Raw genomic sequence first — 15,575 nt, 5'->3', positions numbered from 1 at the left:
CAGCTGTAGCAGGACAAGCAATATTTGGTCCCACAAACTCAGCCAAGCACAAAGTCAGGATACAAATGTAGTTAATTAAACCTTCTGTGGCCTCAGCCTTCTACATGGTAACAAGCAAGGTTAACTACAGCCCATGCAAAACCCTAATCGAATTTCCAAAGAAGCTTTCTCAAAGTGGAACTAACAACATTTGTCAGAATTATACTGCTCTGAATTAATTTCGATAGGAAGTGCAAGGAAGCTTTGGAAAGGCTTACAGGGGAAGTTTGTCTGGCTATTAATGCCATTTGAGAGATGCTGGTCTTAGTGTTATCTTTTGTAGGAAACAGAAAACATTCCAAAACATGCCCTGCTGCCCCTCGGACATCTGAAACAATGTTTTTTACCACCTATGAGTTCAAACTGGAACTTCAAAGTGTTTCAAGACTTCAGCGTTGGTTTGATTGCTGAACTAAAGGGACAGACATTTTCTGTTCTCTTAGTATGACAGACTGATGTTTTCAGCTCTTTTGCCCGAGTTCCTAAAGATACAACTATCATGCATAATTTTTGAACCCACAATTTCACAACTACTCTGTACAAGGCAGACAATCTGCACACACAGTTCTCAGACAAAAGAGATTTCAGGGAAGACAGGAAGATGAGGCAGCTATGGAGCACAGAACACAACGAATCTGCAGGGAACAACGTTCAATAATTCTGACACTAAAACCCCAAAGAAATCTGCATATGCTACCTACCTGTAAGGTTGTAAGGAGGAATTAAATAACTCTTGGGCTTGTGAAACAGCTGGTGCTGCTCCTAAACTCAGCTGAGCTTGATGCTGTCCTTGCAGAGGTGCATAGATGGGGATGGGGATCTGCTGAACTGAAGCAGGCTGCATAAAAGAGAAAAAACATTAAGTTAGAAAACCTACAGTTCAACATGTGCCAGAATATGTCAAATCCCAAGGCTGCATGCAGAGCTAGTATTGCTCCCCGTAAGAAAATTACTTTCTAGTTGAATCTCATACTACTTCTCACAAATAACCAGCAGAAACTGAGTGAAATATTCAGATCTGCATACATAACAACTGCATGAGATTGCGTATCATTTTGTACTACAAAAGTTGAGTAAGCCTGGACCAACATGGCCACAGAAACACCTCCCAGGAGTATGAACTTTCATATATATTTGTGAGTGGAAGCTTATTCTCTCAGCTTTCATGACAAATAATCAAACACTGCCTGCGTGCACCAGAATGGAACAGCAAGGGCAGCCATAACCTCATTTTTTGCAGTCTTTAATCTCACTCTCCCCTGCCCCCATCAGATCATTAGTAAAACTTTAAAGGCAATATGGATAGTGAGGGGGAAAAAAGAGAATTAGGAATCCCCAAATACCTGAGAAAGGCCTGGCTGAAAACCTTGCTGTTGGGCCAGAGAAGGTGGTGCCAAACGCGCATGCTGGGTATTGAACAGATGACTTGTATCCATATAAAATGCTGGGATTTGAGCTGTAGTACCTCAGGAAGAGCAATACAATTAGTACATGATTCCCAACATCTCCCTGCTAGAAAGATTTTTATCAAGAGTTAGAGATGCAGCTACTGTCAGTACTTCCCACTGTAACAGCTGACATAGAGCCTGGGAGAATGAACAGCACTGGAGAGCTGGGTGCCTCACCAGCTTTGGTATCTTTTCCAATTCACCCCCAGAATCTACCAGTCTTGCACAGGTATCATTAATCCCACACAATTTTGGAGGGATTAACAACATACTGTCGCCAAAAAAGGCATGTGGGTGAAGGGTAAGATTGTTATACTGTCATGTAATTTAACTAGATTGTTAACTAGATGTAGGATTTTCCTTGAAGAAAAAAATGTCACAGCTCTCAACTACTGAAGCATTTTAAGAAAGAAATTAAGACTAAATAATTCCTGGTCTTAAACAGTAGTTCACAATTCTGCAACAGAATTTGAGACTCAAACTTACTTTCCTCAACAAACTAACACACCTTTGTACTCCCTGCTAAAACACTGCAGATTTAGAGTAAGACAATTAGTGAGTATTTGCTTACAGAACACTCTTTATCGTTCCATCTTTACTGCAGAGAAAAACCAGAACCAAATTCAACTTTCCAGCTTCAAAATTCAAAAAAAGCAGATGTGTGGCTTCTCAGCCACAAACACCATTCATTACCTGCTGCAGACTGAGACACATAGACCTGGGGACTTTGCTGCTGCTGGGCAATGAGGGATGGCATGCAGCTCAGCTGGGAAAAGTGGCTGGCAGAAGCCAGGCTGCTTGTCTGCAACTGCTGGGGTTTCACTTTACAGATATTAGGAGGGTCTGAGGTGCTTGCAGTCTTTGTACTCAGTGAAGAGGTTGTGTATGTTCCAGCTCCTAGGAGGAGAGAAGCAAGGGATGCATCAATCAAAGACATTTCATTCTCATCATTCAGAGGTCAAAGTTTTGGGACAGCTCTGTAAGCACAGCCACCAACTGGTAAAGAACACTGAAATCTAATGCAGCTGTTTCCACCAATACAAGAAAACATAGGGACAATTCTGTTGAGTTCACTATGGGAAGTGCTGCAACCCTGATACATCTCCCTTTTCAGGCAGAGGAGCACACAGAAGTAGTGAAGGAGGCAGCTTGGTTAGTTATGCAACAACACATTGCAAGACAGAGTGGTTGTGCCTCTCATGGAGATATATTTTAATATTCCAAGGCATGAAGACGTAACCAGATACAGCACTTTTTGTTTGCTGCGAAGAACCAAGGTGGCAACCGGCACTATTTGCAAAGAGCAGCTGGACATTTGCTCTGCCTTTTGCAAGTAGGTTGAGGTATGAGTTCTTGAAGCTTTAACTTAAAAAGCAAGAGCACAACTGGACGTAAGACTGCAATTAGCTAGACATCAGAACTATCCTCTGCTCCAAAATCTATGTGCTTGCCTCCATTTGGCTGAACAAAATGAAACCAATAAGGTGGACAAGAGAAGTTTACCTTCTCCTTCAAGTCCATATAAGTATCTTAGGCAGAGAGACATCTTAGGACTATTTTCAGCTGACTGAAGTGAAACAGGTGAAGTCAGTTAACAGATTATTTGGGAAGTTGCTGTTCAGATCCGACATTCCATTTCTAGTATAAACCTTTTGTTAGCTTTGCACTAAACAATTCCAAAGGGAATTGAATCCCTTGAAAAATATAAGCAAGGAACAACACAATGGGACACTACAGCTTTGACATGTGGTACCTGAGAGGGAAGTTGTGGGGGTAACTGAGGCCACAGGAATAGGAGGCATTGATGCACTTGAGAAAGAGCTGTAAGTGCCACTGCTTGGCCCAGTGCTGCTGCTGCTGCTGCCACCAGCAATGGGAGACGCTGCCGAGGTGACCGGCGAACTCTTCTCCCCCATATTTGGGGAATTCTCCCATGCTTTGCGTGCAGACTCCATCTATTTAAAAGAAAAAAAATTTCCTCATCTATTAGGAAGTTTCAATCAGTCATCCTTCCTCTTTTAACAGTTCTTTTTAGTCAAAAGGCAGTCTGGGCTTCATGCGAGCCTCTTTTTGAAGTCACTGTAATCGTGCAACTCTGTTCATGCAAAAAGCATACAGCCTGAAGTTGGAGCTGGTCATCTGTTCCAACTGCACACGTGCACAGTTCATCATCTTAACATCCAATGCTCAAAACAGAATTTACTCACACTAATTTGGCTTAGTTTTGTTTGACATGAAGAGCAAAGACACAGTGAGCAAAAGAAGGTAAAACCCCCCCTCTACATACTTCCATCAAGTCCTTTACTTCCAAGTTACTCGGGCTGTTTAAATGAAGCAGCCCCTTCCTTTCTTGGTAAATCATACACTTTGAGTGACCAACAAACATATCTACTTCACACTTCAGTAAACTTGACAGCAGTCAAGTTTAGATTTCCAAAGCAACTGCTGCTCAAAAAGCAACCACAAGCTGACACGGCTTGTGTGCGCTGCTTTATGTTAAAGCTAGAAGTGCTTCATGCTCCTCTATTTCTATAATAATTATGAGCTTATGTCTTGCACAGCAAGGGAGATGAAACTTTAAATATTATAGACACAGTTGTCTTCCACCATGAAATGGAAACGACATCATTTTACTGCAGCCAGTAAAATCCAATTATTGCTACATTAGACACGCAATGCGAAATCTAAATTGAGACACTTCTGAGGGTCCACTGAACAGGAAACATTAATGTTCAGTCTACACTCACTAATTTAAAAGCTCAGACATGGTCCATGAACTTCTGCACAACCTTCAGCTGTCTCCAATGGAAACACAAGTTTTGCTAGCAGAGCTGAAATTGCTCACTGTAAGTTCCTCGAGGCCAGGTGCTGTCTTTAGTGGTGGATATATTAAGGGGCAAATATATACTCACCACAGTCTGCCCTCACTGCCTGCATCAAGAGAGCTGCCCTAACTGGGACCTGCAGTCTTTCAAAGCCACACTTGTCAACCTACCCTGCTTTACATGAGTTAGGCAGTCTGGACAGACTAAACATGGCTTAGGTTGCCTAGATGCTTCAGGAGCGATAAAAAAGCAGAGCAGTATCAAAAGAAGTGGGTCACAGGTGATCAATACACACCCATGTGGAAAACTGAGTTCTGGATTTCCTAAGAGAATAAAGGGGGAGGAGGGGAACTTAGTTACACATTAAATCCTTTGGGGGCAAGTCACCTATTTTCATTTTTGAGATCATCTTCCCCAGCAACCATTCTCTGTTCCCTCTCCACAACATTTTCCTCCAAATTGGTCCTGATTCTCACAGACAAAGCAAACTTTATTAGTCACTAACATGCTGGAAATGATTTTGTTTAGGTGTATCGCACTGGCATTAAGAGAAAGCGAGTAAGTACCTGTGATTGTCAGAACAGAGAAGGTGTAGAAGGTTCTACTATGTTCACTGGATGTCCTGGAGAAACCACTGATAGCAAAAGCTACATACTGCATTTTGTCACATATAGGGCATGTAATGGAGTCCTGAAGTTATCTAACAGCTTTGCTTTTAGAGAGCTTCTTAACAACCTCTAACTTTGATAAGCTGGAAAAAAAGATGCAAGAGAGATGGGTACTCTAGGAATGCCTGTGCAGCACCACCCACAGACAAGATATGGAGGAATAAGAGGCTCTAAAATAAATGAGACTGTGGACACTGTTGTAGTTTCACTGCTCACTTAGGGGGAAAGGAGGGCACAAGGAGGAGATCGTGGCTGCTTGAGGCTTCTCTTCATCATTGATCCATTGGGGCCTTCACATTGGAATAACAGTCCTGTACGTATTGCCCAAAACCTCCACTGGAGCCAAACCCCAACATTCCTTTCCTTAAATACACCAAAGTCTAAATGGTTAGAAAAAGAAAGTCCAAATGCGTCAGATTCTGGACCAGATGCCTAGAAAAAATTTTAGATGAAACCTTAGACATGAAGAGGGCCAAAGCAGCTCAGTTTGAGACTGCTTTGTACTTCCTTCTGCTCAGCTCCTTACCTACCAACAGGCCTACGAGCCAAGTCCTTAAGAGGATGCCTTAGTAAAGGTGTCTTTAGCAAAGACTCCTACTCCAAGGAAACGAGATCTCAACAAGGCTTCCCATATGAGCCCCTTATACCTCCACCAAAGAATGATGCCAAGTAGTGGGAACAGTTGTGGCCAAGTTCCCCACAAGTCTCTTCACAGACAGCTTTCTGTGACAGGGGATGGAGGAAAAAGAAGGTGCAAGGATTAATCCTTTATGGAGGCAGAACCTGGACATCTTGTTCTTTTAATAAAATGAAGGACATGCTTTCCTCTCTCCTGCTCCAAAAGTTATCTTTTGAAAGAAGCAAGGATTCTGCTGCAGAGGATGACAAAGAACAGAGCTGTGTCTGGACCAGAGGCCTGCTGTGAAAGTGACAGTCTCAGAGTGTGCTCCAGAACAAGACTGTTGCCTTCAGCATTTGTGAAGAGGAGGTAGAGCTCCAGTGCCTGGAATAAAGAAATCAGGGACAAAGCTGCTTCCAAACAGCTTTCCACTCAGATTTTGGTGAAAAGGTTCTTTAAAGCAGCCTCAAAACGTGGATCTTTGACCTATTTTGTTACCACGCATCCAAAATCTATCATCCACTGAGAAATCACTGACACTACAAGGGCAGGAAAAGAAACTGCAGGATGAATGACCTAGAAACCACAGCTTGCTCTGTAACTGGGCAGTGTCCCACGCTTTGCCAGTAACACCCCTACCTGTATGACACGGGATGCAATCTCCAGCTGCAAAACAGTCAGAGACTATTTCAAAACAACACTTTCAGACGCCAGAAAGTCACGTTAGGATAACTTATTACACAAGAATGTAACAGAAAACCAGTTTTTTTTTAAACTGCTTGTCCCTCCAGTGCTATCCCCATTTCTGCAGGTCTGTTGTTTTAAAGAGATGTTATACTTTTTTTAAGAAATGAAGTGTTAACAGAAGAAAAGCAAAGATTCAACCAGAGAACATGAGTATTTCTCATCTGTAGAGAACACAAGCAAGCAGCTGTCAAACCATGCCAGTGAGACAAGTCTCACTGGGATTGACAAGCAAGTTCCTCCAAAGCATTAGTTCTGCATCCAATCTCAAGTTTCATTTCTTCTAAAAATTTAAAGAAACCAAGGTCAAACATCACTATTCCTCAATATCAGAAGCGGCAACAATACTTCTACTGGCTCAGTCACCTGCAGTCACAGTAACAAAGCAGATCTAAGACACCAAAATAAGAAAAAAAATCCCAACAACTTCTAAAAATTCAGTAGCAAAGCTAGAGGCCAACTCTGTGTTAGTGAGTTATACAATGCACACAGTACAAAATCCAACAAAATGGGAAAACACCACTCAAAATATTCTACACACTTGCTCTGCACGGGAGAGCAGGAAACAACAGAACATTTATAATACAACAAAACACGTTCTGACTCGCTGATCTAACTGCCCTTCAGAGACACCAACACACCATCTACATGTCACTAATTGGAACTTCAGCCATCCAACTCAAGACCACACTATCACTGCATCAAAGTCTTACAGCTAAGAAGAAATCAAGCTTGGCTTATCAAGCAAATCCTTAAAGACTTTACACCAAACCAGGCAACTTATTTTTAACTCAACACTCAAAAAAATCTGTCAGATTCTGATGGTTTGCCATGAGCACCATGGTCCAATGCTAAAACTCTAGGATCTTGGTTTTTCAGGGCAGTGGGAGCCAAGATTGTTTGAGATGCCAAGTGTTAATGCAAAACTGGGTTAGAAATTTATGGTTTAAATGCATCCTTCGATAGTCTTGTGTTTCAGCCATCCATTTATATGCAAAAGCAGTTCAGCAGAGGAAACAAAGGAAGGCTCTAAAAAAAGGTTCACCAGCAAGTTCTCCAATAACTTTTTTCCCCTGCATGCAAGAAAACGACCCTTAGAGGGATGTGGTACATACCTTGAGGGTGAGGTCGACGGTAGCGGGAGAAACTGGAGTTAGGCTGGAGCTCTGTTGTAAAGTCTCCCTCCTAGGGAGGGGAAGGGTGTGGGGCAGGGGCACCTGAAAGGCAGGCAACACATATCACATTCTAACTACGTCTACTAGAAAAGCCCCAGAAAGCAAAGCTCAAGCTTTATCAAGTGAGCTACAATTTCTTCAAGGCTTGAGCATTTGGCAGGGAGACTGATAAAATAAGGTGAAAATTTGGTAGGCAAGGAAAGGCCACTCAGCAGGTGCCAAGATGCTTCTTATCTCTCTAAGAGGCTGAAGATTAAGGCTTTAAGGTGTCCATGTCCTCTGCATAAACAAACACCAATTGTCTGTTTGGGGATTTAATTTCAAGTACCATTTCAGTTTACTGATATGCAAAAATTCTTCCCAAGCCAAGTCTGTCCCTTTTTGTACCAATACAGTACATGGGGCTTCATGACCTTGAGTTCTGAGATGCAGTTTCTGAAAAGAGGAAGCTTTTATAGACCTGCAAAATCACGGGACCATGAAACAAACTACAACAGATTTGCCATCCAATAATTGAATTCAGTTATTTTCTCTTTCAAAAGATGAAAGATGTGATACTTGGGGAAATAAACCTGATATAATGCTATTGCTATCTTTGCCTATGAAAACTCCAATGGATTTCCTAGAAGTTTTAAAGGAAATGAATCAAAAATACTGCAGTGGCCAGTCTATTACTCCTAAACATTCCTTTCTTTACTCATAGCACAGCTAATGGACTTTCACTGGATGAGATAGGGCTAACCCAAAAGACAGATGCTGAAGCTTTGAAGCAGGGGATGGCACAGATCCTTTGTGGCCAGGAACCCCTAATTCCTGTGTTAGAAATCCAACTCCAACATCCACAAGGATTGGACATCATTAACACAAAAGAATTCCGTCTTCGACACTAACCACCAAAGCAAAAACCACAACACTACCAGAAAAGCCAGCAGAAGAGTAAGAAGTTCAATCAGTACTGCTTCAAAATGACGCTGCAGTAAGCTGAAAAGCATTTTTAGATGAAATTCACAAGACATCTTCACAAAAAACCAGAGATCCTACTGTATGATTCTTCCTTCTCCTATCAACAAGTGACTCAACCCTGAGCTAATTCTGTTACCCACACAACAGAATCACAAGATCCAAGCTCCCTGATGCCCCAACGCACTCAAGACAAACTTGATTTTTCTACAAGACACAATCCAGCTGGTTCTCTCAATCACTATGCCACGCTCACAGGTCAGGATCACTGCACTGGCTTTGAGGGCTGCAAACATCCCAGCTCCATAGCAACTGAACACCTGGAAGCCTGTTGTCTGCTTTCACAAACCATTCAGCTGCTCCCTTTACATGCAGTTGCTGTGATTTCAGGCTACAGTTCAAAACTCCTTTGTTTGTAAGAGCCTTTCTTCAAACTCAGCCTACAGAGCTTTGCTACTGGTACCAGGCTCAAGTCCCAACTGCTGCCAAGAACACACTCCCTCATTGTGCCTATCTTTGCTTTTTTTTAGTATTGTCCCTATAAACATCTCCACTTTCTGTGCTCTTTAGCTCACTGTGATTGTTCAAAAGACAAGAAAATACCTGAAGAATTCCAGAGCAGATACTAATCAAACCAAATGTCCTTCAGAGTAAGATTACTGGAAAAAGCCCAGCTAGTTCACATGAAAGGAACCCTGTGGACTTGTTCACTGAAGGCACTATTTGGTGCTTTAAAGAAGTGTGAAAATATTTTCTTGTCTTCAAAGTCAAGATGATCACTGCAATAGACTTACGTTCGTCACCAAAGTCTCCTCCATTTTTGTACTGCTAGTAGCCACTGTGTTAGGATGAGAAGAAGGTGTAGTGTAGTCTGTTACAGACTCCTGTGAAGAAAAACAATTCCATTAAATTATCTCCCTTACCTAAATTCAATTTCAATTTCTTGGACAGATGTCAGCCTTTCTACAGGAGGAGTTCACCAAGCAACAGAAGATTAGAATTTCACACAATTTTTTTTCTTACAAGTCATGTCTAGAAATCCTTATTGCTGAATTGCTACTCAGGTCAGGAGGATCCTTAGAAGATTACAATTTGCCTCGTGACCTCACAATGTACATCTGAGAAAAAGTCAAAATACAGTTTGTAAGGCAAGAACATAGAAAGCAATGTACTGCCTGGGCACTGTAAAACTGGACTGTGGTGGTGCAACCAATTATCATTTGTCACCCAAGATGCTTTAGCCACCTGAAGACACTTTCAGCCTACTTAAGAAGTAAAATATCTTGGCTGAAAGCTTTCTGTAGCTTTAAATAAATACAGAAATTGCTTACTATGACAAGAAAGGCCCTCCAGATTAAAAAGAACACAAAAGGATGGTTACAATTTGCAAAACTATTTTCTTTCCTGTAAGTTTTGTCTCTGAAAGTCACAAGACTCAGATTCTCTGGATGCTGCAAGCTACCTCCTGATTTCTGCACTGGGTAATGACTTCAAGGAAGAAAAGGACTGAGGTTTTCAGTCTACCCAGAGGCTTTCCTTGAAGCTTATTTGTCACAGTTAAGTGGACCTTAATGTGCTCAGCAAACAAGGTCCACTTTCACAGCCCTGGCTGTAGGCAGTGACTGCTGCAGTTGTAGATACAAATGATGTGAGCAAACTGGCTCCCTGAACACTGCCAGCCCACAGAGAACATCCTACAGTGAACAAAGAGGGCTCTGGCACTTCTGTGAGGCCTGTTCAGTGCTGCTTTTTAGTTCTCATCACTGGTTATCTACTGAGCACATTCTGGGCAGGCAGAAGGGTGTTACCAGAACCTGACCCAGAGACTTTGCTGGAGAAATGGTGTGACCCTAAAACAGCCAAGAGCCGCTCTGTAGCCAGCACTACCAGCTCCGAAGTTTTATGTGTCTGAAGTCCAGGAAAGGCTCTATCATCTTTATAGAACCTAACACCACAAAGGAACTGAAGGACAAATCAGCAGCAGAACTGTTACTGAGTGTCTGGACTTGCCAACCCATAATGATTTTGAAGGCACAAACCATACAATGCTTGTTTAATTGCATCCAACCAGTATGATGATAAGCTATTAAATAAGTGCATACTCATTTCTCAGGCCTGTGGCAATATCTCTAAAAAAGCAATTAAAGCACTGAGATACTAACTGACAAATGACAAAGAATCCTCCTTAAAGGATGAGCTCATTTTGGTAGAAGACTAGAACAAGCTAAACCGTAATGGGGTGAGAGAGGACAACGTGCACAGTGATTTATTTTTATAACTTACGAAGAAAACAGAGAACTCTTTTGTCCATTTATTTCCTTTACTTGTTAAACTGGTGAAATACAAGATATATGGTGCTTCCCTCAGTCCCAACCACCAAACTGCAAGTTGCACATCTGCACTGGATTCCAACAGGCAGACTTAATCTGGGTAAAACAAGGCAAGCACACAAGGCTGCTTTAATCACAAAGGCCTTCTAATGAAGTAATTAAATGGCTCTGTATTTTTTTAGGATGCATTACTGCATAAGAAAGAGGAAGCTTTTTCATTAAAATTCCTTCGAGGTCTGGATGCAATTTTTACAGTGTTTCAGCAATTAAATTCCTTATGAAAGAAGACGGATCAAGACTACTGCTAACTTTCTCACTTTGCACACTCACAGCAAAAAAATTTTCAAAAAATTTTCACTACAATTAAACCAAACCATTGTATCAGCTCTGGTGCCCTTAGAAGTGTATGTGCAATGCTGAAGCACAAGGGTGGTTTACATGCTGAGTATGCAGACAAGACAATGCTTTAACCACATGAACACCATCCCATAAACTGTAGGTTAATCTCCCTCCTTCATTTCCTGGCACATTAAGTCCAGGATTCTGTTAGATATGGCTTATCACCATAAGCTTTTGCAATTCAGTTAAAGTGATTCTCTTGTACAACTGACTGAAGAAACCAACTGATTACTTTATTATGAACTAGTAACAGCTAGAGCAAAAAGCTCATGTTCATGCTTTTTTTGGAGTTCTCTACAAATTGTTTATACCTGAAGAAAAAGAACAGGCAGTCTTCCTGTAACTACCTCCTTTGCTCAAAAAGAAGAGATCACAAAACCTCAAGTGACTTGATGAACAAAGGACAAGGCAGACCTCAGAGCTGTCCTTGCTGTAAAGGATCAGGGTACTTTTTATGGGATGAATTAGCTATTTGATTTGTTCCTGATTTACATAAATCACTCAGAGACTGAAAGATACTCAAAATTTTCTGAAAAATAGCCTGTGTCCTTTTAGACATGATCTGTAAGACACAGCTGTTACTACCTGCACAAATACCTCACTGGTGTCCACAACCAGGTATTGATCTTCCTGGGATCTGAGAGATTCAAATGGAAGGGTGGGAAAGGCAAGGTGTAAGATGTTTTACCGAATTCAGAAACTTACACATTGGATTGCCTTCACTACAAAAATACTGCAAAATCCAAGAGAAACAGATGCAATGGCTTCTGAGCATCATACTTATGTACTAAACTTAAACATCTCACTGTATGAGTTCATTTATATTTATACAGTTTCTAAGCAGTCTTGTATGATTAAACGCACATGCTCTTATCATGATGTTTGTTTTGGAATGGATGGGGTACTCTTACAAAGCTGCTGAATGAGGACAGCTGGCTTTTACAGGCATTTAAATAATCAAATACACCACAAGTGTGCCTTCCTGGAAGCTGAGCAGTACTCTCTGAGAGGGATGTTTAAGACTATCAAAAGAAAAGCCGTTTAGGTTTGCCAAAACTTCAACATTTGACATTGAAACAACAGGTTAAAGATGTCAACACCTCTTCCCTCACGAATGAGTACCAAGACAAGAAAAAGCAATTGCAATATACGCCAGGACAAGAACTCCAAGGCTGGAACAGTATTTGAACCCCTTTTAAAAGCCTTTTTAAAAAGTAGCAATGTTTATTGCAGGTTTATTCCTGCAAAATTTAGATGAAGCTTATCTTATCCAATAAATTTGCAGGTTGTTGGTTTAACTCCCAGAGATGTAAAATATGACTTCTTTCCTAGAAAGAAACAACTTACTAATGCCTCAGAACCTATTCATAACAAAGGAATTTAAAAGCAAACCTGGGGCTGTTAAGACAGGAACATTTAGGCCTATTATTAAAGACTTCTTTAAGCAATCACTCAATGAGGAAATTATTGGGAATTTTCATATGCAGCACAAACTGGAAAGCTTCTTTCCACTCTGGTCTTCCTTCCAGAAGACAGAATCTTGGTGCTTTAATACTGTGGTAGTTCAAAGAGCCTTGGCAACCATGTTAAACTAAGCCTAGACCAGCAAAAAGTCCAGACTTCCCTTTTGAAAAACTCATACTTCAAAAATACAATTGCAGAGAGGAAAATCTGCTGATTTTAGCAGAGCTACTTGACTACACTGAGCCAGCCTGCAGTAATCAAAGCTATGCTTCCTATTCTGTTTGTGGCTTAGAAGAAGCCTCTCCTATTTTGAGTTCTTGTCACAGGAGTTTGTAGGACCGTGGGAAAGCACAGGATACAGACAAACAGCATTCTCACCAAATATCTGAGCAAGCTGGTGTTTACTGCTCTACACTTCTGATTCTCATACAAGGACACTTTATCAAATTCTGGTATGAACATAAACCACTCACATCTACCTACAAGATGGAAAATGTCAGGAGGGATGAGAAATTCCTGCACTGACTTTTCTTAAGTATTTGCCATTCCACTCAGAAACCAAGCCTGCAGCTTCCATGCTGGACACAAATATCCTCCCACACTCTGCAGCAACACTTCACTGAGACAGTTCTGCTGTCATGGCATGGCACCTTGGCAAAAAGCTGCCAAAGCTGTCCTTTGTTTTGGGCTTTTTCTTCCTAGCTGTGGGTGACAAAGATCAATTGCGAGTGATCCATATTTCATATTCTTCAACTAATAATGTAACTCTTAAAGAGGATCAGTTTTCCTAAAGGGCATCAGAAGACTTCTGCTTAAGACCAGGATGGCTGAGACAGCAGGCAACCAACTTGAGCCTACACTTAGAAAACTGCTTTTCAAACCTACAAGAAGCATTTTTCCTTTACCAAAGCAGGTGTAACTATTAAGTAGTAGCTATTCAAACTGCATGGCTTCTTTACATTTGAGAGATGACAACCAGAGTTCTTGCTCAAGACACAGCATTGCTGGAGTGAGGGCAGTCCCCACACAGGCAGAAAGGAGATGCCTCTGGACATGTTTTTCAGCCACAGCTAAGAAATGAGCTGCAGAACAATGAATCCCAACACCAGGTCACCATCCCACTGCTGAGCAGGATAAAGAAGTCAGGGGACTCATCCAACTATGAGGAGTCCTAAATTTTGTGAAGGAGTTCTGCAAGGAATAGCTAGACAATATCCAAGCCAAGAGGATATACATGACCATTTAGGGAAACAGAACAAGCCTTATCCAAAGCTTTAGCACATTCCTAGTTTAGAGATTTTCTTTTTTTACAAAACAGCACTTAATTCACAGCTTCAGGTCATCCATCCAGCAATCATGCACCCAACTTCACCTCTCTGCTGGAAGTCATCTTGCAATACAGCACACTGATCTGAGTTTACAGACTCTGCCTACACCAGGCTCCAGTGCCACTCTCCACAGCAGTGCTCAGGACTGAGTTTTCATATTCAGCAGAACAGACTTCCAAGCTGATCTGTGCTTGGGGGTGTGACAAACAGTGCAACTCTTTAGCACTTCTGCAGAACTGTTTAATTCACGCAGTACCAATGTTTCCTATCTGCTACTCAGTCGGCTCTGCACCGTGTCCAAGCACCACCAGCAGGCAACCAAGTGTCAATTACCTCACTGTAATTGCATTTTACATATAGTACTCAGTAATCTGTCATTATTTTTCTTACCTTTGTGTTTGTTCCAAACTCTGGAGCAGACACAGATATCATCGTTCCTATCTCCGTGCTCAGTTCACTCGCTGCTTTGGTCTCCTTTGTAGTGACAGGTTCTGGGCTTCTCACAGAGGTGGGAGATGGCTTCTCCTGTCCCTCAGGCTCTCCCTGCTGTGCATCCTTCACCTTCCTGTTCTTTAAAGAACGCTCTTTCCCAATAGGACCAGGTTTATACTCTTTGTTTTCTACTGGACTCAAGTCTGGAAGCTAAGTTAGTGTTAACTTGTCAGTCATGCCTTCCCCTCTATGTTGTATCCAACAAGACTACTTTAACATGCTAAAAGTCATTGTTTCAACATAACAAAGTTTTCCACGGGTAAGCATTTTCTATCAGGTAAAGAATTTGAGACTAAGTTAGTGATAGGTACATGAAACGCATTGATTTTGACATTAGGAACCTAAACCATTGTTTTCAAGCAATAAATTTTTTATGTGAAGTGGTAGAATACAAATAAAATACAAAATAATGTCATTTTGACTGTCCTTACAAGAAAAGCAGAAAAAAATACAAAAATCACAAAACTTTGTATACCTACAGGTTATTTTAATTTTCAGAGAATCAAGATTTTACAGGGCCCCAGGGAACTAAAACAGAAGACTCTACCTTCATTTGAAGTTATCTTGACATATGGATGTTGGCAGCATTTTTCCCTGGAAACTGATCACTAAGGGGATCCAGAAAAAATGGAACACCTACGCACAAGTGTTGCCTTATATTGCAGACACCATTGCTGGGATCACTGCTGCAATTCAGCAGTTTCTTTTTGTGCAGCTGAATTACAGCAGAATGAAGGGCCCTAGGGAACCTGAATGCTCTGCTGTTTCAACAGCCATGTCCTTTCTGGCTGAGACTCTCAGCCCACTTCACTACTGAGGCAGCACAAAAATCCCTTCAAAGCAGTGCTTAAAATCCTATTCCTTAAGCTTTGAGAGTGGAAAGACAGAAGTTGCTGGTAATTATCTTTCTCAATACCAACCAGCTATTTCAGGAGTAGATGAAGACTCTACAATATGATGGTTTTGGGGAGGGTGGAGTTTCCCAAAGGCATTTGGTACCCTCAGGAGGCCAGCAGAGACTGGCTTTCAGAGGGAAGGAAGAAAAAAGTAGAAACAAATGCCTGAGCTGTGAAATGCTGCAATC

General features: G+C 41.5%; 1 protein-coding gene across 14 annotated transcripts in view; it reads right to left on the bottom strand.

Moving 5' to 3' along the window:
• Positions 1 to 15,575, bottom strand: part of PRRC2C (proline rich coiled-coil 2C) — a 70,380-nt gene that overhangs the window by 12,418 nt on the left and 42,387 nt on the right. For 8 of the 14 annotated variants that reach the window (XM_032117571.1, XM_032117558.1, XM_032117563.1 and 5 more), the window contains exons 22-28: positions 14,390 to 14,641; positions 9,273 to 9,362; positions 7,459 to 7,560; positions 3,241 to 3,442; positions 2,181 to 2,384; positions 1,383 to 1,504; positions 741 to 877 (exon numbers count right to left, since the gene is read on the bottom strand). In XM_032117571.1, the coding sequence (XP_031973462.1) occupies positions 741 to 877; positions 1,383 to 1,504; positions 2,181 to 2,384; positions 3,241 to 3,442; positions 7,459 to 7,560; positions 9,273 to 9,362; positions 14,390 to 14,641 (1,109 nt within the window). The remainder of the gene's footprint in view (positions 1 to 740; positions 878 to 1,382; positions 1,505 to 2,180; positions 2,385 to 3,240; positions 3,443 to 7,458; positions 7,561 to 9,272; positions 9,363 to 14,389; positions 14,642 to 15,575) is intronic. The other 6 variants (XM_032117568.1, XM_032117561.1, XM_032117565.1 and 3 more) reach the window with 4 other exon arrangements.

Source organism: Corvus moneduloides, chromosome 9, assembly GCF_009650955.1.
Source record: "Corvus moneduloides isolate bCorMon1 chromosome 9, bCorMon1.pri, whole genome shotgun sequence".
Classification (NCBI taxonomy): domain Eukaryota; kingdom Metazoa; phylum Chordata; class Aves; order Passeriformes; family Corvidae; genus Corvus; species Corvus moneduloides.
This window is presented reverse-complemented; position numbering and strand designations above follow the sequence as displayed.